At 37.9% G+C, this 23,034-nt stretch overlaps 1 protein-coding gene across 2 annotated transcripts in view; it reads right to left on the bottom strand.

The window, feature by feature from the left end:
• Nucleotides 1-23,034, bottom strand: part of LOC117429193 (A disintegrin and metalloproteinase with thrombospondin motifs 17-like) — an 84,640-nt gene that overhangs the window by 3,601 nt on the left and 58,005 nt on the right. For both annotated transcript variants that reach the window (XM_058998901.1, XM_058998902.1), the window contains 5 exons: nucleotides 19,581-19,738; nucleotides 18,098-18,257; nucleotides 11,897-12,032; nucleotides 5,908-6,112; nucleotides 5,234-5,386 (listed from right to left, as the gene is read on the bottom strand). In XM_058998901.1, coding sequence (XP_058854884.1) covers nucleotides 5,234-5,386; nucleotides 5,908-6,112; nucleotides 11,897-12,032; nucleotides 18,098-18,257; nucleotides 19,581-19,738 — 812 coding nt within the window. The remainder of the gene's footprint in view (nucleotides 1-5,233; nucleotides 5,387-5,907; nucleotides 6,113-11,896; nucleotides 12,033-18,097; nucleotides 18,258-19,580; nucleotides 19,739-23,034) is intronic.

The following is a 23,034-nucleotide window of genomic DNA, read 5'->3' as shown; positions in this document are numbered from 1 at the left end:
GTGCAGCAATAGCAAAGCATGTTATGCCTAAAAGCCTTTTCATAAAATCTTAGTAAGACGTCTTCCTTTGCAAAGAGCAAAGGATTTTAAGAACAGGGCTGAGGAACGCTGTGCATCACAGGCTGGCACTCAGACAGAAACCAGCAACTGACAGCCAGGCATTACATTTTAAAGTTAAAGTAATTTAAAAAAAAGAGTAACATTTCTTTCAAAGTCTGTAAAATGTAAACAGGATGATTTAGCATGCATTGAATTGTTTATGAAAAAGCAAAAGAGAAGCACTAGAGAGATCCCATAGTTGTTTTCTTGAGTTTGTAAGCAGCTCTGTACGGTATTAAGAGAATGTCTGATAAACAGATGAAAGCTATTTCTACAGCCAAGAGAAGACATATATACAGTATGTATTATGCAAAAAGGCCAGCAATTAAGAAGTACATTACCCTTCATTTTAACACAAAGTCCATCTAAATCCAATGTCTAAGGGAAAATTGTATTTGATTATTCTCCTCAGTCAACATCTTTCTGACAATGCCAAGAATAATTAAGACTTTCAATGCTTCCTAAATTTCTATAAGTGATGAGAAAAGCTCAATAGAGCAGTCTACAGCCATAGCTTTTGAGGGTTAACTGAATGAATAGTATTCATTTCTATTAGATGTTCCATAGCTATATCGTTGTGAAGCACTGAGTTCTACTTGGTAATCCATCAACAGTGATGCAGAAAAGCAGCATGCCCACCTCTTCTGTGTATCTAAAATACATATTACACACATTCGAATGATGCACAACTTGATTTCTACATGTGCTCAATATTGGACCAGATTCTGAAAGCTTCTTACTCCAAATTGTCATGAATACATTTTGACATGGGGTATAATTCTAGAAGCAAAAAGAATAAGAAAAAACTTGACTTATTACCAGCCTCCTAGATTAAATATATTGAGTTGTTTGAGTCAGGTTTGTTAAATTCATTTGGGATTATTCCTTTCTGAAAAACAATATTCTAATGTTGATTTGGAGTAAAGCACTTTGATAACCTTGTCATCATTTGCATATATACATATTTCAGTGTAGATTGCTTTAGGAAGGAGAATTTAAATTATACAACAAGTTTATGACTATGTAGAACACTTTAAAAGTACACTTCTATGAACTTCGATTCTGTTTTTTTGCCCAGTTTATTACTGCGTTAGTGGGAAGTCTGTGTTTTGGCTATCTACAGCATGCAGACAGAATGTTCAACATGCTGCAATTCACACCAACTAATCTAGTTAAAATGATGTATCCCCAGGGTGCACTTATTCAAGGAACATTAATCGCATATAAAATTCTCCTTGGAGCACTTTTACAGAAAACCATTCATACCACAGCATCAGCAATCTTTGAGCGCCAGTGCATCATTTAATAACAGGTTGTGATGGTTTTCCAACTTGGAACACACGCTAGTAAAGAGTTGTGGTGCAGAAGAATGGAATAAATTAAATTATTTTGCCTCTCCTAAGACTACTACTGAGTGACTTACGAAGGCCAGGTTATACTACTACACCATTGAAGACACTTGCTGAAACAGTTGCAGACTTGATTTGAGGGTAGAGAGTATTATGAATGATAATTTTAAGCACCAATAAGTCAGGTCCTCCTTCACATACTTCACTGTTAGCCATCTCCGGTGGCAAAATGTTGAATCTGTACCCATTATGAAGTTCTTCTATAGCTTATGAAGCTTGGCCATGATTGCATATCATTTCTCCTGTCTTAAATAAAGCATTGTATTCAGGAAACTGGAGACAAGCCAACAGTCTAGAGCTGTTTCAACAATATCAGACCTTTATTATTCAAAATAGCCTTTAAAAAGCAGCCTTTTAATAGCTTGGAGTTAAAAGATTTTGTGAATGGTCTGGATAATGGCGCTATTGTTACCCTATGAAGGAAGAAAGCAAAAAGACCTCAAAGTTTAAATCTTAGCCAAAGGCAAAAAAACAAACTCTTGTCTGAGCTTGACTCCTAGTCTATTCAATGTATTTTTGAGGCCCAAAGGGCTAACTCTCAATGTCAACCATGAATTCGCTGCGAAAACCCTTTTCTGGCCATTCATTTATATTTCCAGAGACAGAGTTTGCTTGCATGTGCAATGATAAAAACAGATGCAGTAAGAAAAGATCAATGTGAAAACATGACAATCCCACCTTCTGGAGAGGCACAAGGGGAGAAATAACCCTGCCATTTTTAATTTCTATGCTGCAAAAATGATTATATCCACAGCCCGCCTGCGTTTTAACACAGACTTGCAACACAAGTGCAGAACATGACACTCACAGCGGGGGCAGATAACATTTGTATCATGTGTGAAAACACCTTATACTTGATGATGTGAGAGGAAAGGAAAACATACAGGGGCAACTAAAAAAAAAAACAAAAAAAAACTTTTTTTTACTGCGGTCTGGTTTTTTTGGAAGGAGAAAACACCTCTGCTAACAACTGAATGGCTCTTAAGTTGTTTCCTTACAACCACTATATGGTGTGTGTGTATGTGTATATATATATATATATATATATTATATATATATATATATATATATATATATATATATATATATATATATATATATATAATATATACACACACACATACACAGTATATATTATATATATATATATATATATATATATATATATATATATATATATTATACACACACACACACACACACTTAACTCTATACATTTAACACATATGAATCACTATTGTTAAAGCCATTCTTGTTACAATGAAAATGACTAGGAATACCTTATGTTACCTTAAGATAGTCCAACATTAGAGTAATAGGGGTCTGTGAAACCAGCTGGTTATGATTTTATTTGTAAAATATTACATAAAAAGTAACTGGGTATTAATAGTTTAGTCAGTAATAAAAAATGACACTTGGTAAAAGTACAGAACTATTTAAAGTGTTCAAAAGACAGAGGAATTCAACATTTTGGAAAAGTGGTGCACAGCTACTTCGACCAGTTGACAAAAATAGTTTTGAGCCTTGGCAGTCTTTCTAAAGACAGTTCTAGTTTAATGTGTGGAATGGAGCGCTGGCTGTGTTTTAAGGAGAAGGGATCGTGAGGGAGTTGGCATGGCTTGTTACCCTATCAGACAGGTGGTCTGAAGCAGTTTCTTAACATGTGTGTATTGGGAATGACATCACCTTGGCTTCCACAGCGGTATTGTATTTGAGGAGAATAAATCACAGAGGAAAAGAAAATCCGAGTTACTTGAATTTCAGTTTTATGTAATCATTAAATCTATTTTAAAAAAAATATTTGGATAAAGAAAATGGTTTCTATTATGTTAGGATATGAATATTTAGAGCGATATAGAAACTGCCAACACTTGACTTGCCAAAATGGTAATAAGGCCTCACAGTGCTTTATGTGTTCCATAACAGGTCTTTAAAAGTGCTGGGAATCATTTTCACACTGCTGGATTATTGTGAGGTGCCTCTGTATGAGAGTCCTTCTGGGTACCAGCTCCTCACAAGAAGAAGATTGCATGCTTGTTAAACAGCAGCAGTAATTGGAATGTGTGCTGAACGGTAGAATCCCTCAATTACAACCAAAGGGACGGAGTAAAACGTTCTTCATTACTGAGAACGATTCCTTTACATATTCATCCCACCACTGTGATGTATACGGGCTGGTTAGACATCACTATCTCTCATAGATGTTGTGGGTTATTTGCCTCATGAGATGATGCTTCAAAATCTACAGTCAAGCAATAATATCCTAATCTTTCATAAGTCTAATAAAAGTTTAGGACATCATTGCTCGATTGAAGGTTTTGAAGCATGATCTCATTATTATTATTACTATGATTATTATTAACTTGACAGCCTAGACAATAAACACAAAATAGATCATGGTGCCGCATTGACAAGTTATGAATTTCAAAAGGACCAACAACAAATTTTGCATTATACCACAAATTCGTATTATCTTTAGAAGCCTATAAGCCAAATGTGTACAGTCTGTTTTTATTTAAGGTTAGTCTTAATTGTGCACAATTACAAACCACCTCCACATTAATGTAATAGGTGTGTTTCCTATTCCTATACAGATTTTTAGAATGAATTGGAGGGGTTAGCGGCACATGTGTGCAGTCTATTGCTCCCAACATGGTGGAGAAACCAGAAATGTCACAGAAATTAGTTTAAGGCTTGTAAGCACACCCTGCTTTTAGGAAAAAATAGGTACTTGGGTGTTCCCCTCAAAAATGCATTGAGCACAACTGGCAACGCATGAGAAAAAGCAGACTGGGAAATGCCAGCAACAATTGCGACTGTTTAAAACATGCTTTCAAAAGTTCTTAACAAATTGATGCAATTGTAAGTGTTGCAATTGGCTGCAGCTTTCATACACCTCATTATAGTATTTGAGAATCCTCATTTGCACGATCTCCGTCGCCTTTTTGCAAATTTATGCAAGAGCGCCCATAATTACATATTCATCTATGCTTGAACCACAAACAGAAACTGCTGCCGCAAAGCATTCCCTAAAAAATAGCAAATAGCATTGCGCTTGTTTAGTACATTTCACCCAAGACTTCAAGCTTGTTTGCTACGGGTTTGCGACTATTGCGACAGGCGCAACACTTTAGTACATCTACCCCTCAGTCTGTTCAGCAATCCAATACTGTATTAAAAACATCTGTCTGTGCTGCAACAGAGGCTTACAAAAGAAAGAGGACACAATTGAAATGTGTACAGCAGAAATAAAATATGGTAAAACCAATGATCTAAAACTGTGTTGTTAATGATGCCGTAATTCATGTTGCTGACATGTATCCGCTATCCAGCAAACGAAAGAGCAGATTGTTCACTCAGTGCTGCATTTCACAGCGATTTGACATTTACATATTCCAATCTATTGTGAGTTAACAAGATGTGACTGAAAACAACTCAAACAAAACATCAGAGAAAAACTAGCCATTCAATTTCTTACCCTTGTAAGCGTGTTATCTTGTAGGTACACGATGCAGGTGTTTTAATATTTTGTTTACTTGCTGTGTAGTGCTATGATACCCAGTAAATGTGCAGTTTGCCATGTTTATACTGCACATTTACCATCATTTTGTTATCCACCGCTATGCTTGCCTATTTCATGGCCATGTTTATTCCACTTTAATTTTGTCTATCATTTCTCCCCTATATGTCAATGTTCAACTTGCAAAGACTAAGTGTAGCTTTACCTTGGACCAGTCTCCGGTCTTCCACTCGTAACAGTTGGAGTGATCTTCACATGCCTCCTCCTCTCTGGGCCGGGTCGCTGGGTCACATTTCCCCTGAGAATTGGTGCAAGTCACTGTGCGCCGGTGGGTGCCTTTGCCACAGTCTGCAGAACACTAAGAGGGCAAAATGAAGTCAGTGTGCTGTAACAAAATTACTTTCAACAGCCGCACTGGTACAACATCAAGACCTTCTCATCCTGCTTCTGCACCATATTCCCATATCATCTTTAAAAGCAGCCCGTGTCTCACATTAATATTCTATTGAAAAACCTTTTAACAGATAAAAGAACATTAAAATTTGCCTTCTCCAGTCTGTGAATCATCGCTCCAAATCAATTGAAAAGAATGAGGTAGGTAGGGTATAGCACCTTCAAGTCATGCTAACCATTATGTCAGTCATTCTGGTTAGCATTGCATGACAATAGTGTATAATAATAATAAAAATCCTTTGCCTATACACATACATATGTATAAGACTTTTCATAGCTTTCAGCAACGGCACCTCATTCTCTACTACAGAAATTATTATATATATTTTTTTTTTTACAGGGGAGCATACTTTGTCCATCAAGGTCCCTTTGAGGTGACAGGTCATTTTCAAGTGCATGACTATCTGTAAAATCAGGAAGCCCTACCTTTGACCATTCAGAAGCTTCCCAGACTGTAAGACAATCGCGACCTTCACAGCCCTGCACCGTGGTTGGCTTGGGACCCAGGCAGTAGATATCTCGGGTGTTGACATAAGAGCCGTTCTGGAGCTGATAAACGCAGGTCACTTCCCGTAGCTGGATGCCTTTCGCACAGGTGATGGAACAGGGACCCCATTCAGCCGTCACCCACCTGCAAAGGAGGGGGGGGGGGGGACGGGACTGGGATCATCAACAAGCTCGAGGAGCCTCAAACGATATGAAGTGTTGGGGATGTGCACAAAATTCAAGTTCGACTTTGTAGGTCAGATTTTGTCATAGAAACATTCTATGCACAACTACAATGCAAACGCAGCACCTGTTGCTCTTTAAAGCCCAATTAGATTTAAATTGGATTCATTTTCAGGCATACTGTATTTTTTTCAATCAAATAACCTAATCTCTGTGTGTCCATTCAAGGCATTTTAATGCGACTATCAAGCGATTTGAAAGAAAAGTTTGGATACCAATTTTTCGTTTTTGGTTGCATTGTTTGACATGTCTTTATACAATGATATTACTGTAAGTGGTGTGTGGCTAAAGGAATAAAACAAGGGGATTTTGCATGTTTGTTTTACAAAGGGAAATTGGGTTAAAACAATCCCAACAAGCCCTTAAATATTGCTGTGTGATTAGAATCTGGCTCCCAAGGCAGTTTTCAGCAAGCACTGATATATTCACTTTTGTCCTGTGTTTTAGAAGTTTCCTTCCTGTCTGCACTAAGGGGAACACAGCTGGCCTGGCTTGTTGTTGGGTCAGGCAGGGCTGTACTTAGCCCAGTCAATCCTGACAGCCTGTTTGTGTCTGGTGTGCTCTGAACTGTGTGGGGTTGGTGGTAAACTCATATTCAATCTTACTGCGGGTCTGAAGATTGGATGGGAAATCTTGTGCAGAAAGGTCACAATCCCTCCGAGTAATTAATAGTGAAGCCGCAGTAGGAAACACAATATAGGAAATACTGCACAGTGCTGCTCCATAATAAAATGTGGACACTGCACTGTAACTGCAGTACCTGGTGTTTAAACCAAAACCAGTCAGGGTTGGAGATCAGATATGAAACACAATCTAAAGGCAAGAACATGAACACGTTGAGCACGTCCAAAAGTACCTCAGATTATATAAAACATGCCTTATTACCATCTCTCAGGACTCTTCCCCCCACCTCCACCCAATCCCACCCCAACCAGAGTGCTGAAGCATACAGCACTATTACATAGATCAAAACCCTGGTGTTGAATATCAAGGAGGCATTTCACTTATTTCCATTGTACCTGCCTGGCTTATGATGCCAGAACCTATTGAGGTCATAGAAAATATTAGTAACATTAATAAACAATAAAAAGGAACACACAGTAAAAACGCAAGACCCATCTGCTGCTCACGGAGTACGTGCCACATCTATTACAAGGACAAAATGCCTCCCCCCGCAAACAAATAATAAAAGCATTTTCAGTGCAGTAACTCTCCAGTGAAACACACAGCGAATACTTGCACATCACTACATGGGAACCTGACCTCCCTGGCTCTGCCATGGGAAAAGCACCCTTTCAGTCATTCTTTTACTGAAATCTCACATTTCTCAACTGAAGCTCCAGCGGACGCTGCCTTGTGTAAGGTAATGCACACAAAATGAGAGAACATGTTAAGCACCTTGAACTGTTTGTTGACACTGGCAGGAACGTTGTAAAAAGGGAGGCAGAGTGGATGACTGTGCCTCAAAATCAGGGGAGTTCCTGCTGGGTTCCTCAGCTGCAGAGGAGTTTAGCACAGCTTGTTTGAGTGGTTACATCTGCCGCTCTCTCAAAATAAAAAAATCTCAAGATTAAAAAGGAATGGCAATAATAATGAAAGCTCGTTCTGGATACTACAAGGAGAGAAGTTATTGTAAAACAATGACGAATAATAAAAAAAAAAAGGTTAAATGGCTCATTTTTATTGGAAGATATCCATAAAGAGAACTTTACCAAGATAGAGAATCACAGAATACAGTTGTGTTTCTATTGTGAAACCAGTATCTCAGTGTCCATTCATTATCAGCCAGAAATCAAAGGTCACACGGCTACAATACGACAGCCATGTTAGATCATAGAGGGAGATATATAGATATTGATCTAGATATATACAGTACACCCTCGCTATAACTAACCTGTTGGGGTCCAAGCCTTTTGTTCGTTCTATCGAGGGGTTCGTTAAACTGTTGGAGTAAGTTAATGAGATGAGATTGTGAATAAAAGTAGAATTGCATGTACCTGTTCATTTCATGTATGCAGTATTCTGACTTTGCTTTATCCTGTTCATTAAAGATTTAAAACACAGTACAAGAAGCAAAAATCCCAAATTGAAGCTGAGCTTTTATTCAAAATCAATCTGACATGAATCGTTTCAAAGTGCACCAAATCTTAATCCAACATGCAAGAATCCCAAACTGATCTTTTATTCCAAATCAACCCAACATGAAGTTCATCAGATCCTCAAGTTTTTTTTTTAGTTTTTTTTTTTTTTCTCTAAATCAATTTTGCTTTGCTTTTTGACATCCTATATGCACGACAGAGATATGCCTGTGTTACTCCTTTTAGTTTAGGAGGCATAGTTACACAGTGCATGCTTTTTATTAAGACAGAAGAGTTGACTTCACTGCAGAGGTGGCATCCTGTGCGTACAAACTGGAATGTTTACAGTGTGTGTTTATATGATTTTTTTTGATATTTTTTATTGGGGTCCAGGGGCCAGGCTCATTATAATGAAGGGTGTTATAGTGAGGGTGTACTGTATATGCTTATTCCTTCGTGTTAGAATGACATATGTGAATATATCAATGTTGTACCTTTAAAAAAGTTATTTGCAGACAAACTACATACAAAAAAAAGTTTGCATAACTACCAAGGCTACAGCTTAACCACTTAAGCAGAGCCAACAAGTACAACAGTAAAACATCTGTCAATTTGTGCAGCTGTATGTCTTCCAAAGTCGGATGTTCTCATTAAAACCTTCTCATTTAAAACCCACAGACTATGACTATTAAACTTCACACCAAGCCAAAAAAACAAAATCTGTATCATTTTGGTTGCATAGTTCCATTTGTGGTGAGCTGGCTGAGTTTTTTTTTTTTCAACAGGAACTTGAAGGGCCCACCATAAAGTTTTAGGAGCAATTGTGTGTATGTGTGTGTGTATATATATATATATATATATATATATATATATATATATATATATATATATATATATATATGCCGTGTTTAGATCAGTGTCTTTGAAACTGCAGACATTAGGATCGGTGTCACATTATATGGCTGTCACAAGTCATTACTGTGGGCTGCTTCGTGGTGCTACAGGGTACGTTTTTTGTTTTCCGTAAGGAATATCAATAAGGCCAAGCTATTCGCCATGACCAAGTCAACCAACAGCATTATTTTGACCCAATTTAATTAGATTCAATAGGGCTCTCTGCGGTAGTCTGGAAATAAATCTGCAGTTTAAGATCCATAAAATGTGACTGCGAACACATCCTGCTGCGGAATGTAATTGAACTCCTTTAGAAACTGTTTGAACTCCATGGACTGGAAAATTATTGGACTTAAAGCTTCACGCAAGCACTTAAAAAATACAGCACAACCTTGTAAAACTGTATTGCCTGTGCTACAAACATATATCGGTATGCTATTAGTCAAAAAGGTAGGAACCGTAATCTTTCTTCTAAATTAAAAGTCATAAAGGATCCATACTTCATTTCAGTAATCAAATTCTACAGACAATACAGGATTCTGTGTTAATGGAATAGAAATCTTTAATGGGAAGACATGTAAAAAATGATTCTCCCTTTCAAGGTCTGAATTGATGACAATGATCAGGAGTGTACTGCCGTTATCTTTCATAGTATGGATGTACAAGCACACGCGCTTATCTAAAGAACTCAGTTGAGCTCACATGAAGTAGGCCTAGTTGTTATTCATGCCAGGGCATCATTTTCCACTATAGCTCAGGCTATAACAAGTCTCTATGACCACCAAACCCGAGATAAAATACCAAATTCCATTGCACACCAATTCGGCAGGGTTTGTGACTCGGATTTCAGCTTCATTCACACACCGATGGGATGTGGAAAATGAGTAACAGAACTGTATGTGGTAGGCTGGCTTACAGTCAAGATAAATCCTACGAGGAGAGATAAGCTCACAGTGGGGACTCCAGTTTGCCCCGTATTCCTGTAGCTCCAGCTGTAAGAGACAGGATACCACTATTGGTGTAGTCCAACCGAGTCTCAGCATGCCTGTAACAAATAAGCCACTAAGCTGCTAGATAGTACAGGAATTGAAAAATAGCAAAATACAACACTGCTATGAACAATGCACCACATGTCCCTGGGAGTTTAGATCTCAACAGTGATAGTTCCAGGGAACTCCCTAACTCCACCTGAGGTGAGGAGTCAACTGGACATTAATGCACAAACATGCTGAGCCCAGCAGGGCTCGGAATAATACATTATTATAATCCTGTTATGTACACTGATAACTAATATGACATCTCCCTTCACACATCAATACATCATGAGGAAGGAAAGCTTCAAACCCAGATGACTTGCAGATGTATCTCATATAAAAGAAACACAGACCAAAAAAAAAAAAAAGTTATTAACGTTCAATCAGGGTCTGATGCCACTTCACACTCAATTCCTGAAAGGGCCAAACTCATTTGAGAATGTGGTTTTAAAAAAGCTAGACAAACAAAGCAAGTCAGATCCTTTTCCCGTTTTAATTATACAAAGCTCTGAAATTGCTGAGCAAACAGTTCTTCAAGAGAGTCCAATGTGAATAAATGGTTCAGTTGGATGAAATGTTTATTGAAACAGTATCCTTGCAAAGTACTTATCTTTAAATTGAAACTTGTTTTAAATGACGTAACACAAAAATAGCATCCTGCAATAACACACGAGGGAAGCACCCACAATCTCACTGGAAAAGGGATTGCTGCAGTTAATGTTAGAAACACTATGATATAAACTCATTTCCAGAATTAAATAATACATTATCGCAATTAATCATTTTAAATGGACAACCCATGAATCTACAGTTCAAGTTGTTCAAGGTCACAAGGTAAAATTGATTAATCATGATTAGTGCTTGAATTTTTCATTTTTTATTTTTGTTCAGTTCGGGGGGGGGGGGGGGGGTAATCGGTTTTTATTATGGGTATTTGCAGACAGGTTTATCTGAGAATTGTGACAAGTAACAGATTTCATTATACACCCATTACTGCCCATTCTGGACAGGTTCAGGAACAACAGCAATTTCATCATCATCATTTAGTAAATCTTCATCTATTGCATTTTTCGTTTAACCATTGTTCAAACAAGCTTGCAACCCACTTACATTTTGACTGAGTACTTCTCGAAAACCAATCGCTGGCAATTATACTTCGGTCTTCATCTGTTTTAGCTTTGGCAAAACAATCAAGAACTTTACTCTCCGTTCCTGGTTCATATTCCTATGTTTTTTGCATTTTTATTTTGCCAATGCCATTTTCATGTTCTACATCTAAAACATAGTCTTCGCTACTATCCTCACTTAAAGCAGACAGTTGTCTGTGTAACTGGGATTTCAAACTCAAACTCCAAGGAACTCATGACAACATTCCCACAATATGAGAGACAAACATTTTAATTGTTTGAACTGAGCGTAACAAAGGAGCAAAAACCAAATCCAATTACCAAAATTAACAAATCAATTGAATCTCATTAAAATATCGAACAAGAATAAAAAATTAGGAAGAAATGTTGAAGTGGCATGAACAACTCCAAGTGTTGAAATCACTAAGAAAATAATCTGCAGTTTAATTAATTTGACTGATTCAACATTAATCATTGTTTATCCCTTACTTAAAATCAATTAGGGACTACTGTCCAACTACTTCCGGCTATGATCCCAGATGAAGAGACTCACCGTGACTGGCAGGGGTGTATATTGCACCTCCTGACCTGGGCGGCTGGTCGATTCTCTAACTGACAGCTGCTGTCATTCGCCAGGGTCATCATCTTGTTGATCATCTGCATACAGGAGACGGTAGTTTTGCGTTCGCCTAAATAAAAGCAAAATGAAACATATACATTTTTAAGGTTACATTTCTTAAAATAAACTGTACCAAAAAAAGCTTTCTCTAAATAATAATAATAATAATAATAATAATAATAATAATAATAATAATAATAATACTATTTGATTGATAAAAACAAACAGATTGTCCGGTCAATGTAATGGAAATCAAGAGCCAATAGTGTATTTCTGTCAGGGAAAATAAGTACAGTATGATGCTTTCTGTTCTTTCATTTATGGTTTAAAACACTGTAGGATAGACCGCATACTGTTGCTGAGAATAACCCGACATATTTCAAGTTAAGACGGCAGTTTAAAAGATGAATTACTTATTATCTGCATTCTGTAGCTAGCCTTGGTAAAAACAGGTTGTAAATCATAACGAGAATTACTTCTCAATCAAAGAGAGTGGTAATTATATCAAACTGAGCAGAACACATTGAGTGGTGTCAGCCTTTTCAGATGTGAATCAATCAGCATGTTTATTTATTCTGTCCTCTAAATAACTCTAAACGACGTCTCATACAGAACTGTTTACGCTCACATTTGTTAAGAGGTTCAAGTAAGTTGCTAAGCGACCCGGACATAAAACAAAATTCGAACTACAGTAATAGGGATGAACCTGGAGTCAGTCTGCCACGCTTGTGTGCACCATTCCTTACTGCGGAGACCAGGACTTGCACATATGCTCTCATTTTGTAACTCCTGCATTGTTCATCCATCTATTTGTGATCTTTACATATTCATACAAAAAGAGGTTAGACTGTATTGAAGATTCCTCTCCCCATTTTCAAAGATGCACAAATTAGATATAAAACTATAGCAAACCACATTTTCACACTTATTCATGCAACACATTTTTTCGGGGTAATGCAGTGTTGTCCGATTCTGTGATTGAATTCATAGTATTGCATCGGCTCAAGGTGAAGATGAAGATGAATAGTCCTGCAATAATTACAGCTTTAATATAAATAAACAAGGCAACCTAACAGAAAGCCCAGTAACTGATTTATTTTAAACTGGAAACGATCCAGCAATCCAACATCATTGTAATGCTTTGCCAATACCCTCGTTCTTGGTGCTCTGCATTAACAAGGCAATTACAAAAGCTATTTTTGGTTGCGAACCTGACTTTACCAATTTAGCACTCAGCTGAGCGTGGCAGATCTCCAAAGTGTTAAAAAAAAAAAAAAGAAAAAAAAAAAAGTCAGCTTTAAATCCGTTCTTGCTTTAAAAAAAAAAAAAAAAGAAAATGTGGCACAGAACCAACTTTTATGATTACCGCATTTATTATTTTGTCATTAAAATTTGCAGAACCGTATTACAGGATGTAAAATCAGATGGTAAAACCACTGCACTGCTCCGGAGAGCGGAGCCGTGTGATGAAGTAAAATGACGGCGCTTTTCAAACATGACTAAAGCAGTGCTCAGTGATACGGTCCTGACAATCAGGTGCACAGGGTTGGAAGAGATAGCAAGATGTCTAACAGCACCCGGGGGTATTATACTGTATATACATTGAACCTACAGGAGAGAATTAGCAGATACAATGAGAAGCACAGTTAAAGCTCTGCCAAATGTATTAAAGAGGGGTGCAGAAAAAGAACTCGACGTGCTTCTGGAAGGGAAAGGAAGCAAGGAATTCCACACTACTGAGGTCTCGTATGGGGCTGCAGGTGGACAGAGAACAATTTAATGACAAGTCATAAGATATATCCATGCCTAAGAGCACCCTCCTATACGTCAGCTTGTATTCTTTATATATATATATATATATTATATATATATATATATATATATATATATATATATATATATATATATATATTACTGCAAGTTCCTATGGCTTATGATTCCCACCCATGCAGAAGGCTTAATGTTACAACAGTGCCTGCAAACACGAGCACTGTGAAAGACCAGGGTCAGTACAGGGTGGGCCAAATCCTTGCAGAATTCTGCTGGCCACTCAGTCAACACGCTTCACAATTTGCTGACTAGTCAAGCTAGCTATGTCTAGTTGAAATACAGATGATAGAAATCCAATTTGAAAAATGTTACACTTGCAAATGTACAATTTCATTAATGGGTCATACTAAATACCAATTATAGGACACAAGCCCAATAATTAAATACGTTTAATAAAAAACCACACCTGTAGTTATTTAAATCTTCTTACACTGACTATTGTTATGACAGCTGATTGCATTCATACAGCTTTTCATGAAGGCAGTACCAACTAGCAGTACAGTAGCCTGGAAGTCACTTAACCCTACAATGCTCTAACTTTTGAAAATGTTTATTATTTCGCCTTTAACAAGGCAATTACGAAATTACAAACATTTTTTTTACGATATAAAAGTGTTTCTCAAATAAACTGGTCCTAAAAACAAAGATGGCAGTCCTTCAAAAACTATTGTGGTTTGTAAAAACTGTCAAAGGATGTTATAAAAGCATAGCCTGTGAAGCTTCAAAGGTAACCCGATGTCTTGACCTGACTGGACTCTGCTCAGAGGATGAAGTCATATCTACAGAACACTCCCAATCACCCCACGTTTAATGCTGTTTGATGTGTTTTTTTTGGATGGATTTTCTTTCTGCAAAGCCAACTGCAAATTACTTCTGCTGTGCATGGGGTACACATGTGCTGCAGTGTACTGCATTCAGGATTTGGTTTCAACTTCCAAAGTTAAAATAGAAAGCAAATCGGAAAAATTTTGCTCTGCAAAGAGGCATTCCCTTGATTTTAGTTGCGGGGGGTCAATTGAAAATGCATTTACATCATCTTCACAATAATGCCATGCAATCCGAAAACAAAACCCACAGAAGGAAGGAACACTTTGCATTATTTTCCACTTAAAGCTTTGAAATGTAAACATGATCTCCAGTAAATCAAACACCAACAGCAGCCTGAACTCATTGAGCGTTATCATTTGTGATGAAGTTAGTGCTTTTGAGAGGCGCCAGATTGCCAGAGTGTCTATGGTGATGCTACAGCTATACCTAATAATGGGTTTATTATTATTATTAATCCAAACTCAAGCAGAACAAATGTTTCAGCTAAAAGTTAAAGTTCCATATGTAACCGCACGCATGCTCCCAAGCTGGTTACATCACATGGGGCCCCGATCTTAGAACTAGCCTCACAATAGTGATTTTCATGCTTCTCCGATATTCATCCATCACAAAGACATGTTTCATAAATTATTACCATATGGAGAACACAAATGACCTGAATGATGGCAGATGTGCTTCCAACCATGACATGATTCTATATACCCATTTTAAGTCTTGGCTACCTGATCTTCAGGCAAACTGGGGAGACACATACAGGCATTAACCCCTGCTTCTGAAGACCAGTACATCTGTGGTATTAGAAAAGCATGATGTCCTCAACTTAAACTTGCACATTTAGGAGGTCAGTCACGCCAATATAAACTCGTCTGCAAATACCTGCCAACACTAGAAATCCAAATTTAAATCAGGAGCAGCTTGATCTAATCAAAACAATATGCAAGCAGTTCTTTCATTTATATTATTATTTTTTTTATTATATACAGTACTGTGCAAAAGTTTTAGGCAGGTGTGAAAAAATGCTGTAAAGTAAGAACGCTTTCAAAAATAGACCTGTTAATAGATTACATTTATCAATTAACTAAATGCAAAGTGAGTGAACAGAAGAAAAATCTAAATCAAATCCATATTTGGTGTGACCACCCTTTGCCTTCAAAACAGCATCAATTCTTCTAGGTACACTTGCACAAAGTCAGGGATTTTGTAGGCATATAGTCAGGTGTATGATTAAACAATTATACCAAACAGGTGCTAATGATCATCAATTCAGTATGTAGGTTGAAACACAATCATTAACTGAAACAGAAACAGCTGTGTAGGAGGGATAAAACTGGGTGAGGAACAGCCAAACTCAGCTAACAAGGTGAGGTTGCTGAAGACAGTTTACTGTCAAAAGTCATACACCATGGCAAGACTGAGCACAGCAACAAGACACAAGGTATTTATACTGCATCAGCAAGGTCTCTCCCAGGCAGAAATTTCAAGGCAGACAGGGGTTTCCAGATGTGCTGTCCAAGCTCTTTTGAAGAAGCACAAAGAAACGGGCAACGTTGAGGACCGTAGACGCAGTGGTTGGCCAAGGAAACTTACTGCAGCAGATGAAAGACACATCATGCTTACTTCACTTCGCAATCGGAAGATGTCCAGCAGTGCCATCAGCTCAGAATTGGCAGAAAACAGTGGGACCCTGGTACACCCATCTACTGTCCGGAGAAGTCTGGTCAGAAGTGGCCTTCATGGAAGACTTGCGGCCAAAAAGCCATACCTCCGATGTGGAAACAAGGCCAAGCGACTCAACTATGCACGAAAGCACAGGAACTGGGGTGCAGAAAAATGGCAGCAGGTGCTCTGGACTGATGAGTCAAAATCTGAAATATTTGGCTGTAGCAGAAGGCAGTTTGTTTGCCGAAGGGCTGGAGAGTGGTACACGAATGAGTGTCTGCAGGCAACAGTGAAGCATGGTGGAGGTTCCTTGCAAGTTTGGGGCTGCATTTCTGCAAATGGAGTTGGGGATTTGGTCAGAATTAATGGTCTCCTCAATGCTGAGAAGTACAGGCAGATTCTTATCCATCATGCAATAACATCAGGGAGGCATTTGATTGGCCCCAAATTTATTCTGCAGCATGACAACGACCCCAAACATACAGCGAAAGTCATTAAGAACTATCTTCAGTGTAAAGAAGAACAAGGAGTCCTGGAAGTGATGGTATGGCCCCCACAGAGCCCTGATCTCAACATCATCGAGTCTGTCTGGGATTACATGAAGAGAGCGAAGCAACTGAGGCTGCCTAAATCCACAGAAGAACTGTGGTTAGTTCTCCAAGATGTTTGGGCCAACCTACCTGCCGAGTTCCTTCAAAAACTGTGTGCAAGTGTACCTAGAAGAATTGATGCTGTTTTGAAGGCAAAGGGTGGTCACACCAAATATTGATTTGATGTAGATTTTTCTTCTGTTCACTCACTTTGCATTTTGTTAATTGATAAATATAAACTATTAACATGTCTATTTTTGAAAGTAGTCTTACTTTATAGCATTTTTTCATATTTTCATATATTCATATATATATATATATATATATATATATATATATATATATATATATATATATATATATATATATATATATATATATATATATATATATGGCTGTGTGGTCCAGTGGTTAAAGAAAAGGGCTTGTAACCAACAGGTCCCCGGTTCAAATCCCACCTCCGTCACCGACTCATTGTGTGACCCTGAGCAAGTCATTTAACCTCCTTGTGCTCCGTCTTTCGGGTGAGACGTAATTGAAAGTGACTCTGCAGCTGATGCATAGTTCACACACCCTAGTCTCTGTAAGTCGCCTTAGATAAAGGCGTCTGCTAAATAAACAAATAATAATAATAATAATATTCAAGAAAATACAGCTCAAGAATACCAATACAATCCATTAAAATGTTTCTTAACAATTTTTGGGGCATGGATATCCCCAGTCTTTGTGAGGAATACAGTCTACCTACAAAGTCTTTAATGCAATCCGAAAAGTCTCACTGTGTGCTGTCTATCAGTGTGATGACCTTGCTGGATTATTGAAAGATACACTTTGCATGGCTTTGCAATGCTCTGTATGTATAGCTTGTATATGCAAAAGACCAGACCTGTGTAAGTCAGACACAGTATGGGAAAGCTGGGGATCATATGAACCAAACTCCATACAGCTGAGGCAACTAAGTATCTCTTTCAAGCATTGTGAACTGTAAAATAAACATAAAATTTGACCATGATAAACTGTATATGGGCTGAACGCATAATAGACAAAGACATTCTGACCTCCTTACTGTATCTTTTACAGAATATTGACCAGCCACATAATGATTTTTATCAGCCAGAGTGCAGCAGATCACTGTTTTTTAACAGTATCATTCCACGCTGCAGTAATAATAATAATAATAATAATAATAATAATAATAATAATAATAATAATAATAATAATAGCAGACCTCCACCACACTGGACACTGCAGTCCTCCCAGCTGCTGTGGCTCCAGATGTAGAGTGGCTCTGGCTGCTTCGCTTGCTCGATTTTGTTCCTCTCAGTCTGGTTTATTGAGATGGTGTATTCGTAATGGATCCCATAGTTTTGGTCATGGAACAGCAGCACCTGATTTGAAATACAAAAAATAAAAAAGAGAAGCATACAGAGTTGGTGGGAGTTCTGGGTGTCATTATATTTATGCTTTTTTCCTATCTTTGTTTCCTGTGTACTGTCTGAATTCAACGCTTTGAAATACACTACTGTCAACGTCAACCAGCACAGACAAAACCACTTGTGCAGGAAACACAGGAATCAATGATATTTAGAGGATTAAAAAAAAAGACATGGCGTGCAAATCAACAAACAAAAAATAATAATTACCACGTCACAAATAGGAGCGATTTAAGTGGCAATTATCCAAACCGCTTTGTGTTAAGTATCAGCTACATGGTGGCGCAATTGATTGTGTATCAACAAACAAAATAAGAGAAAGCACATGAATTCAAGGAAAACGCTTCCAGAAATGCTTTGGTTCACTCCCCTTAGATAGCTCTTGATCTTCATTAAGACAGACTTAAGATGCATACGAAACCAATTTTCTTCAATTTTCTAGCATTGTTTATTTTTTTTGTGCAATTGCCTGCAAAACACATGTCACAATGGACTCTGAGTGCTCTCGCTGCTCGTCAGACATGCGTGTTCCTTCATGCTGTTTACAAGGCAAAATACCCCTTTAAAGGGCTCAGCATAGCCTCAGTTACAATCAATATCACGGCTTCAAGCAAACGGTGGGTAAGGGAGATTATAGCATTGAACATCAGCAATTATGCAGAATATTCAAGATCAGGCATCAACGTCATGGTTCTCTAGAATAGCTCACAGGATAATGCTGCCAAGTGTGTTCCCTTTGAAGTCAATTGATTTCACTGTGCATTTTTTTGAGGAGTTATTAGATGATTTAATGTAATCCCAAGTGATGTAAATTATTCTTTTTTTGAGGTCTGTGGTGTATAAATCTAATCCAGTGTTTTTTTTTCACTGAAGGTTCTATCACTCTGCAGCAAGCGAAGGTAATTTATCTACATACAGTAAAGTAAGTACAGTATACCTCTCTACAAACAAACACATTTTCTTTTTAACCTAAGGGGCCAGCATCTTAAAGGGGCTGTTGGCTGTCTTTGTACACTTGAAATGTTTTTGGAAAGATATAACCAGAACCTTTGACTTGTTGCAGTTTGCAAAAAAATAAAACCACATGTTGATTAATTCAAACCTAAACTTCTTAACACACCAACAAGGTTTCTAAAATCAGTTTTCTCGTTGGTCTTTCTGCATTTAGCCAAGAAAAAAATATATAGTACTTTTACAACTCTCCATAGTTCATAAAGACATAATGGAAATCAACTTGTTAACTGATGCGGAGACTCAAACCAAGGCTAATGACTTTACCAGCAGCTGCAGTGGTGTTTCAGTGGGTCCCTTGGCAGACATTTTCTCCCAGAGCCCCCTCCTGACGTAGCGGACGGTGGTTCCGGCGATCTGGAACTCCCCGGGCAATTCAATCTTCCAATCGCTGTTTATGGATCTCTTGCTAGAGTCCTTTAAAGCTGAGGTATTCAAAACCAATTGACACATCAATACAGTACACTTACCACAGCATCCCAGTAACACTCATCACCAAGCATAGTGGCAAACAGCACTGCATCTACTGAATTTATTGTGGAAACAGCATGTGTAAATCGGCCTGTATGTTATACTAGATCTACCAGCGCTGTACAGTACCGTTGTAGGTTTTCAGAACTCCAATATAGTTTTGTGGACAACAGTCCTTATGGAGAATAATACTCTAGCCTTGGTAGATTGGTAGGTATAATAAGTGGTGCAATCAGAGGTGTATGTGGTGTGGCCTACTTAGATATTATGTTCAATAACATTTGGTAATTCCGGCTAATTTGAAATGTTACGCTAAGCGCAGTCCAAGTTTGGTAATACAGTACTAGTAATAAAGTCATACCTGTTTTCTAGGGCTGCTGGAGAAGTAATAAAAGGACTGTACATATCTTATAATGGGTTAACCACACAGAAGCTGAAAAGAAAAGCTCTCAGTTGCTCCAGAGTCCTACATCTGGAGGTTTTGTAACAAAGCCAAATGACTTCTTCACCGAATGTACAAAGTTTTAGCACACTTCCCTTTGGGTCCTAAACATACCAAGTTCTTAATGTGTGCAAGTATGTATGTTTTTTGTAATATTGCTGCAAGTTAAAAACAAAATCAATGCTGTCAGTCATTTGCCAGACTACTTCTTTTGAATTTCTGGGTTTGAAAAGAAATCATAATTACTTTCAGAATCCTTTTCCAATAGAACACAAAACGCTATTCTAAAATGTGCTATCTGAAACATGTGGCAGCTTTTATAAAGACAATGCTCTTTCTTCTTTAGACAAGATATTAAATAAAAGGAACAGGAAAATAGACTAGGCTTGTGAGTTAGCTATATCTTAATTATACACAACATTATTAAACAATACAATCGAAGTCTCACACGCACCCAGCTATTAACCCTACTTTATTGCACTACAGCATGCTTTACAGATTGCATTTGGAGGTGAAAACACAGGCCAATGTAGAGATCAAGGCTTTTCCACACTTACCACTTCAGGACAAGCAGCTTGGATTTTTAAAAACGCTCTTCGCTATTAATGTAAGTTAGAGATAACAGATGTGTGCGAAGAAAATAAGAACAACAATGGGACCTAGTGTTTATCCACTCTGAACAACAGATGTTCTAGAATCAAAGCAATAGGAGCTTTCCTTTTAAGATTCTTTCCACTGTACCGCGCTGAACCCAAACTCCCACAGCCTTTTCAAGAAGAATACTCTCTGGGGCCAAAACAATTGTTTTGTGATAATACTGTATTTTGCAGGATAAATGGGGTTTGTTCATTAAATCAGAGACATTCTCAGAATAAATCAAAATACACTTAAAAAAAAACTAAAAGGCACACCTATTTTTTCTTTCCTGTAAAATACCCCCCCCCCCCCCCCAACCTCAGAAATAAATCAAGTTTTCCCTCCTCCAAGTCCTTCTTACTAAAGGATCAGACGATTCGTGAGAAGAGCAGTTTTTTTAAGATACTTGAAAATAAGCTTTGGGTAGGACCGAACACATTGGATTGCTGCCAAAAAAGCCACTGTATATTTATTCAGGATAAAGTGCTTAAAACTGCTTGGGCAAGGATTCCTGGAACAGTAGTGAAAGGGCAGGGCTCAGGTTATGAGGCTGATTCTGGACAATCCCAGTCTTAACTCATGGGAGGCTTCCAGTTTATACCACAGAACAGAATGCCACATTTTCTGTTTAGGAATGGCAGGCCAGTATTTTTCCCCCTTCTACCAGGTTTCCGGCAGGTTATATTTTAAGTACTGTGTTAAAACCACCATACATACTGAATGCTTTACTTAACATTGCTGTGTCCTGCAGCCTATCTACTGTTGTATGCAGCCCGTCTGGCACTGGTCTGGTATTAGCTGGACTGTCTTTTTCATTGGTGATCAGAATCTGGGAGGAGTCATGCCAGAAACTGCACTGTGTACAGTACAACGTTGCATATCCGACCCCCTGTGGACTGGGGTATTGGTGGACAAGCGAAAAAGTCGGATTTGCGAACATCTATAGAAAAAGCATTTACACATCCATAAATAGGTTAGTGAACAAAAACAACACGCAAACTGCTTTAAACATGGGGACATTTTTTGCTTTAAAAGTAAGCAAACGTAACCGAGATTAATTAGACTACAAATACACAGTGTTGCTATGCGGTTTGCTATAGCCATCCCTACGCAAAGCTTTAAAAATATATATATATATATATATAAAACAAAAACGGTGAATGTACAGCGACCTGCAACTGATGGCTTCTTCCCTGCCTCCCTGGTTCTGCTTTCTTAATATCTCTGTCACAGTACTTTGTGCTCTTTCTTGATAGTGCCATCAGCCAATAAGCAACTCAGCTTGAATATTGCTTCGGCTATTTTAAACAAACGGCCAGTAAACATTGCGTTTATGAAGCTTGCTTTGTTTAATTCAAATGCATTTAAAAGCTACAACAACACGCTGCCAATATCTGCAAGCGTGCACTCCATCATATAAACACATTCCACAAAAAAAAAAAAAAAGCTTTCTCGACTGGTGTATTGAAACGTCACTGCTACATGCAGCTGACTGAGACACGCACACAGCCCGCCTCTCTTAAAAGGGGAATGGACCAAAAGGCTGATTGCTATAACACTTTCTTTCTGTTTCCATTGTGGAAGCTGCATTTGCTGCCAATGCCATTACTCTCGTAGCCTACTTTTAATATTTATTTATATATTTAGCAAGGCAGTTAATTGATCAGGGTGGTTATGTGAAGGTCGGATATGCGACGTTCTACTGTATCTGAGTTTGGGCCAGGGGTCCCCCACTGTCTAAGACAGCATGGGAAGTCAGAGGTAGACGTCGTTGATACAGGTAGAAGATGGAGCAACAAGGAACACTGGGGAAATGCTCAATCAAGGGTTAAATAGGGGATTCAATCAATTTAGTAGGGGACAGCACCGTCTCCTAAACTTTACCAAAGCTAGAAGTGTCTTATTAGGCGTGCTGACTCCTGCATACCTACAGCCAAATGTTTCCCATCGCCCTATAGAATAAACACCTTTTGATTCATAAAGTCGAATGAATGCTGCCGAATAATATCGCGTTAACATATTGAATTACGTACCGCTTTGTAGTTTTCCATATACTTAACGAAAAAACTGACAAAAATAGAAATATGTGACATTTCAAAATTTAACATGAAATACTGTACTATTAACTATTACGACAATTTGGTAGCTTAATAAAAAAATATTTAAATTACT

This window comes from Acipenser ruthenus, chromosome 24 (assembly GCF_902713425.1).
Source record: "Acipenser ruthenus chromosome 24, fAciRut3.2 maternal haplotype, whole genome shotgun sequence".
NCBI lineage: Eukaryota > Metazoa > Chordata > Actinopteri > Acipenseriformes > Acipenseridae > Acipenser > Acipenser ruthenus.
This window is presented reverse-complemented; position numbering and strand designations above follow the sequence as displayed.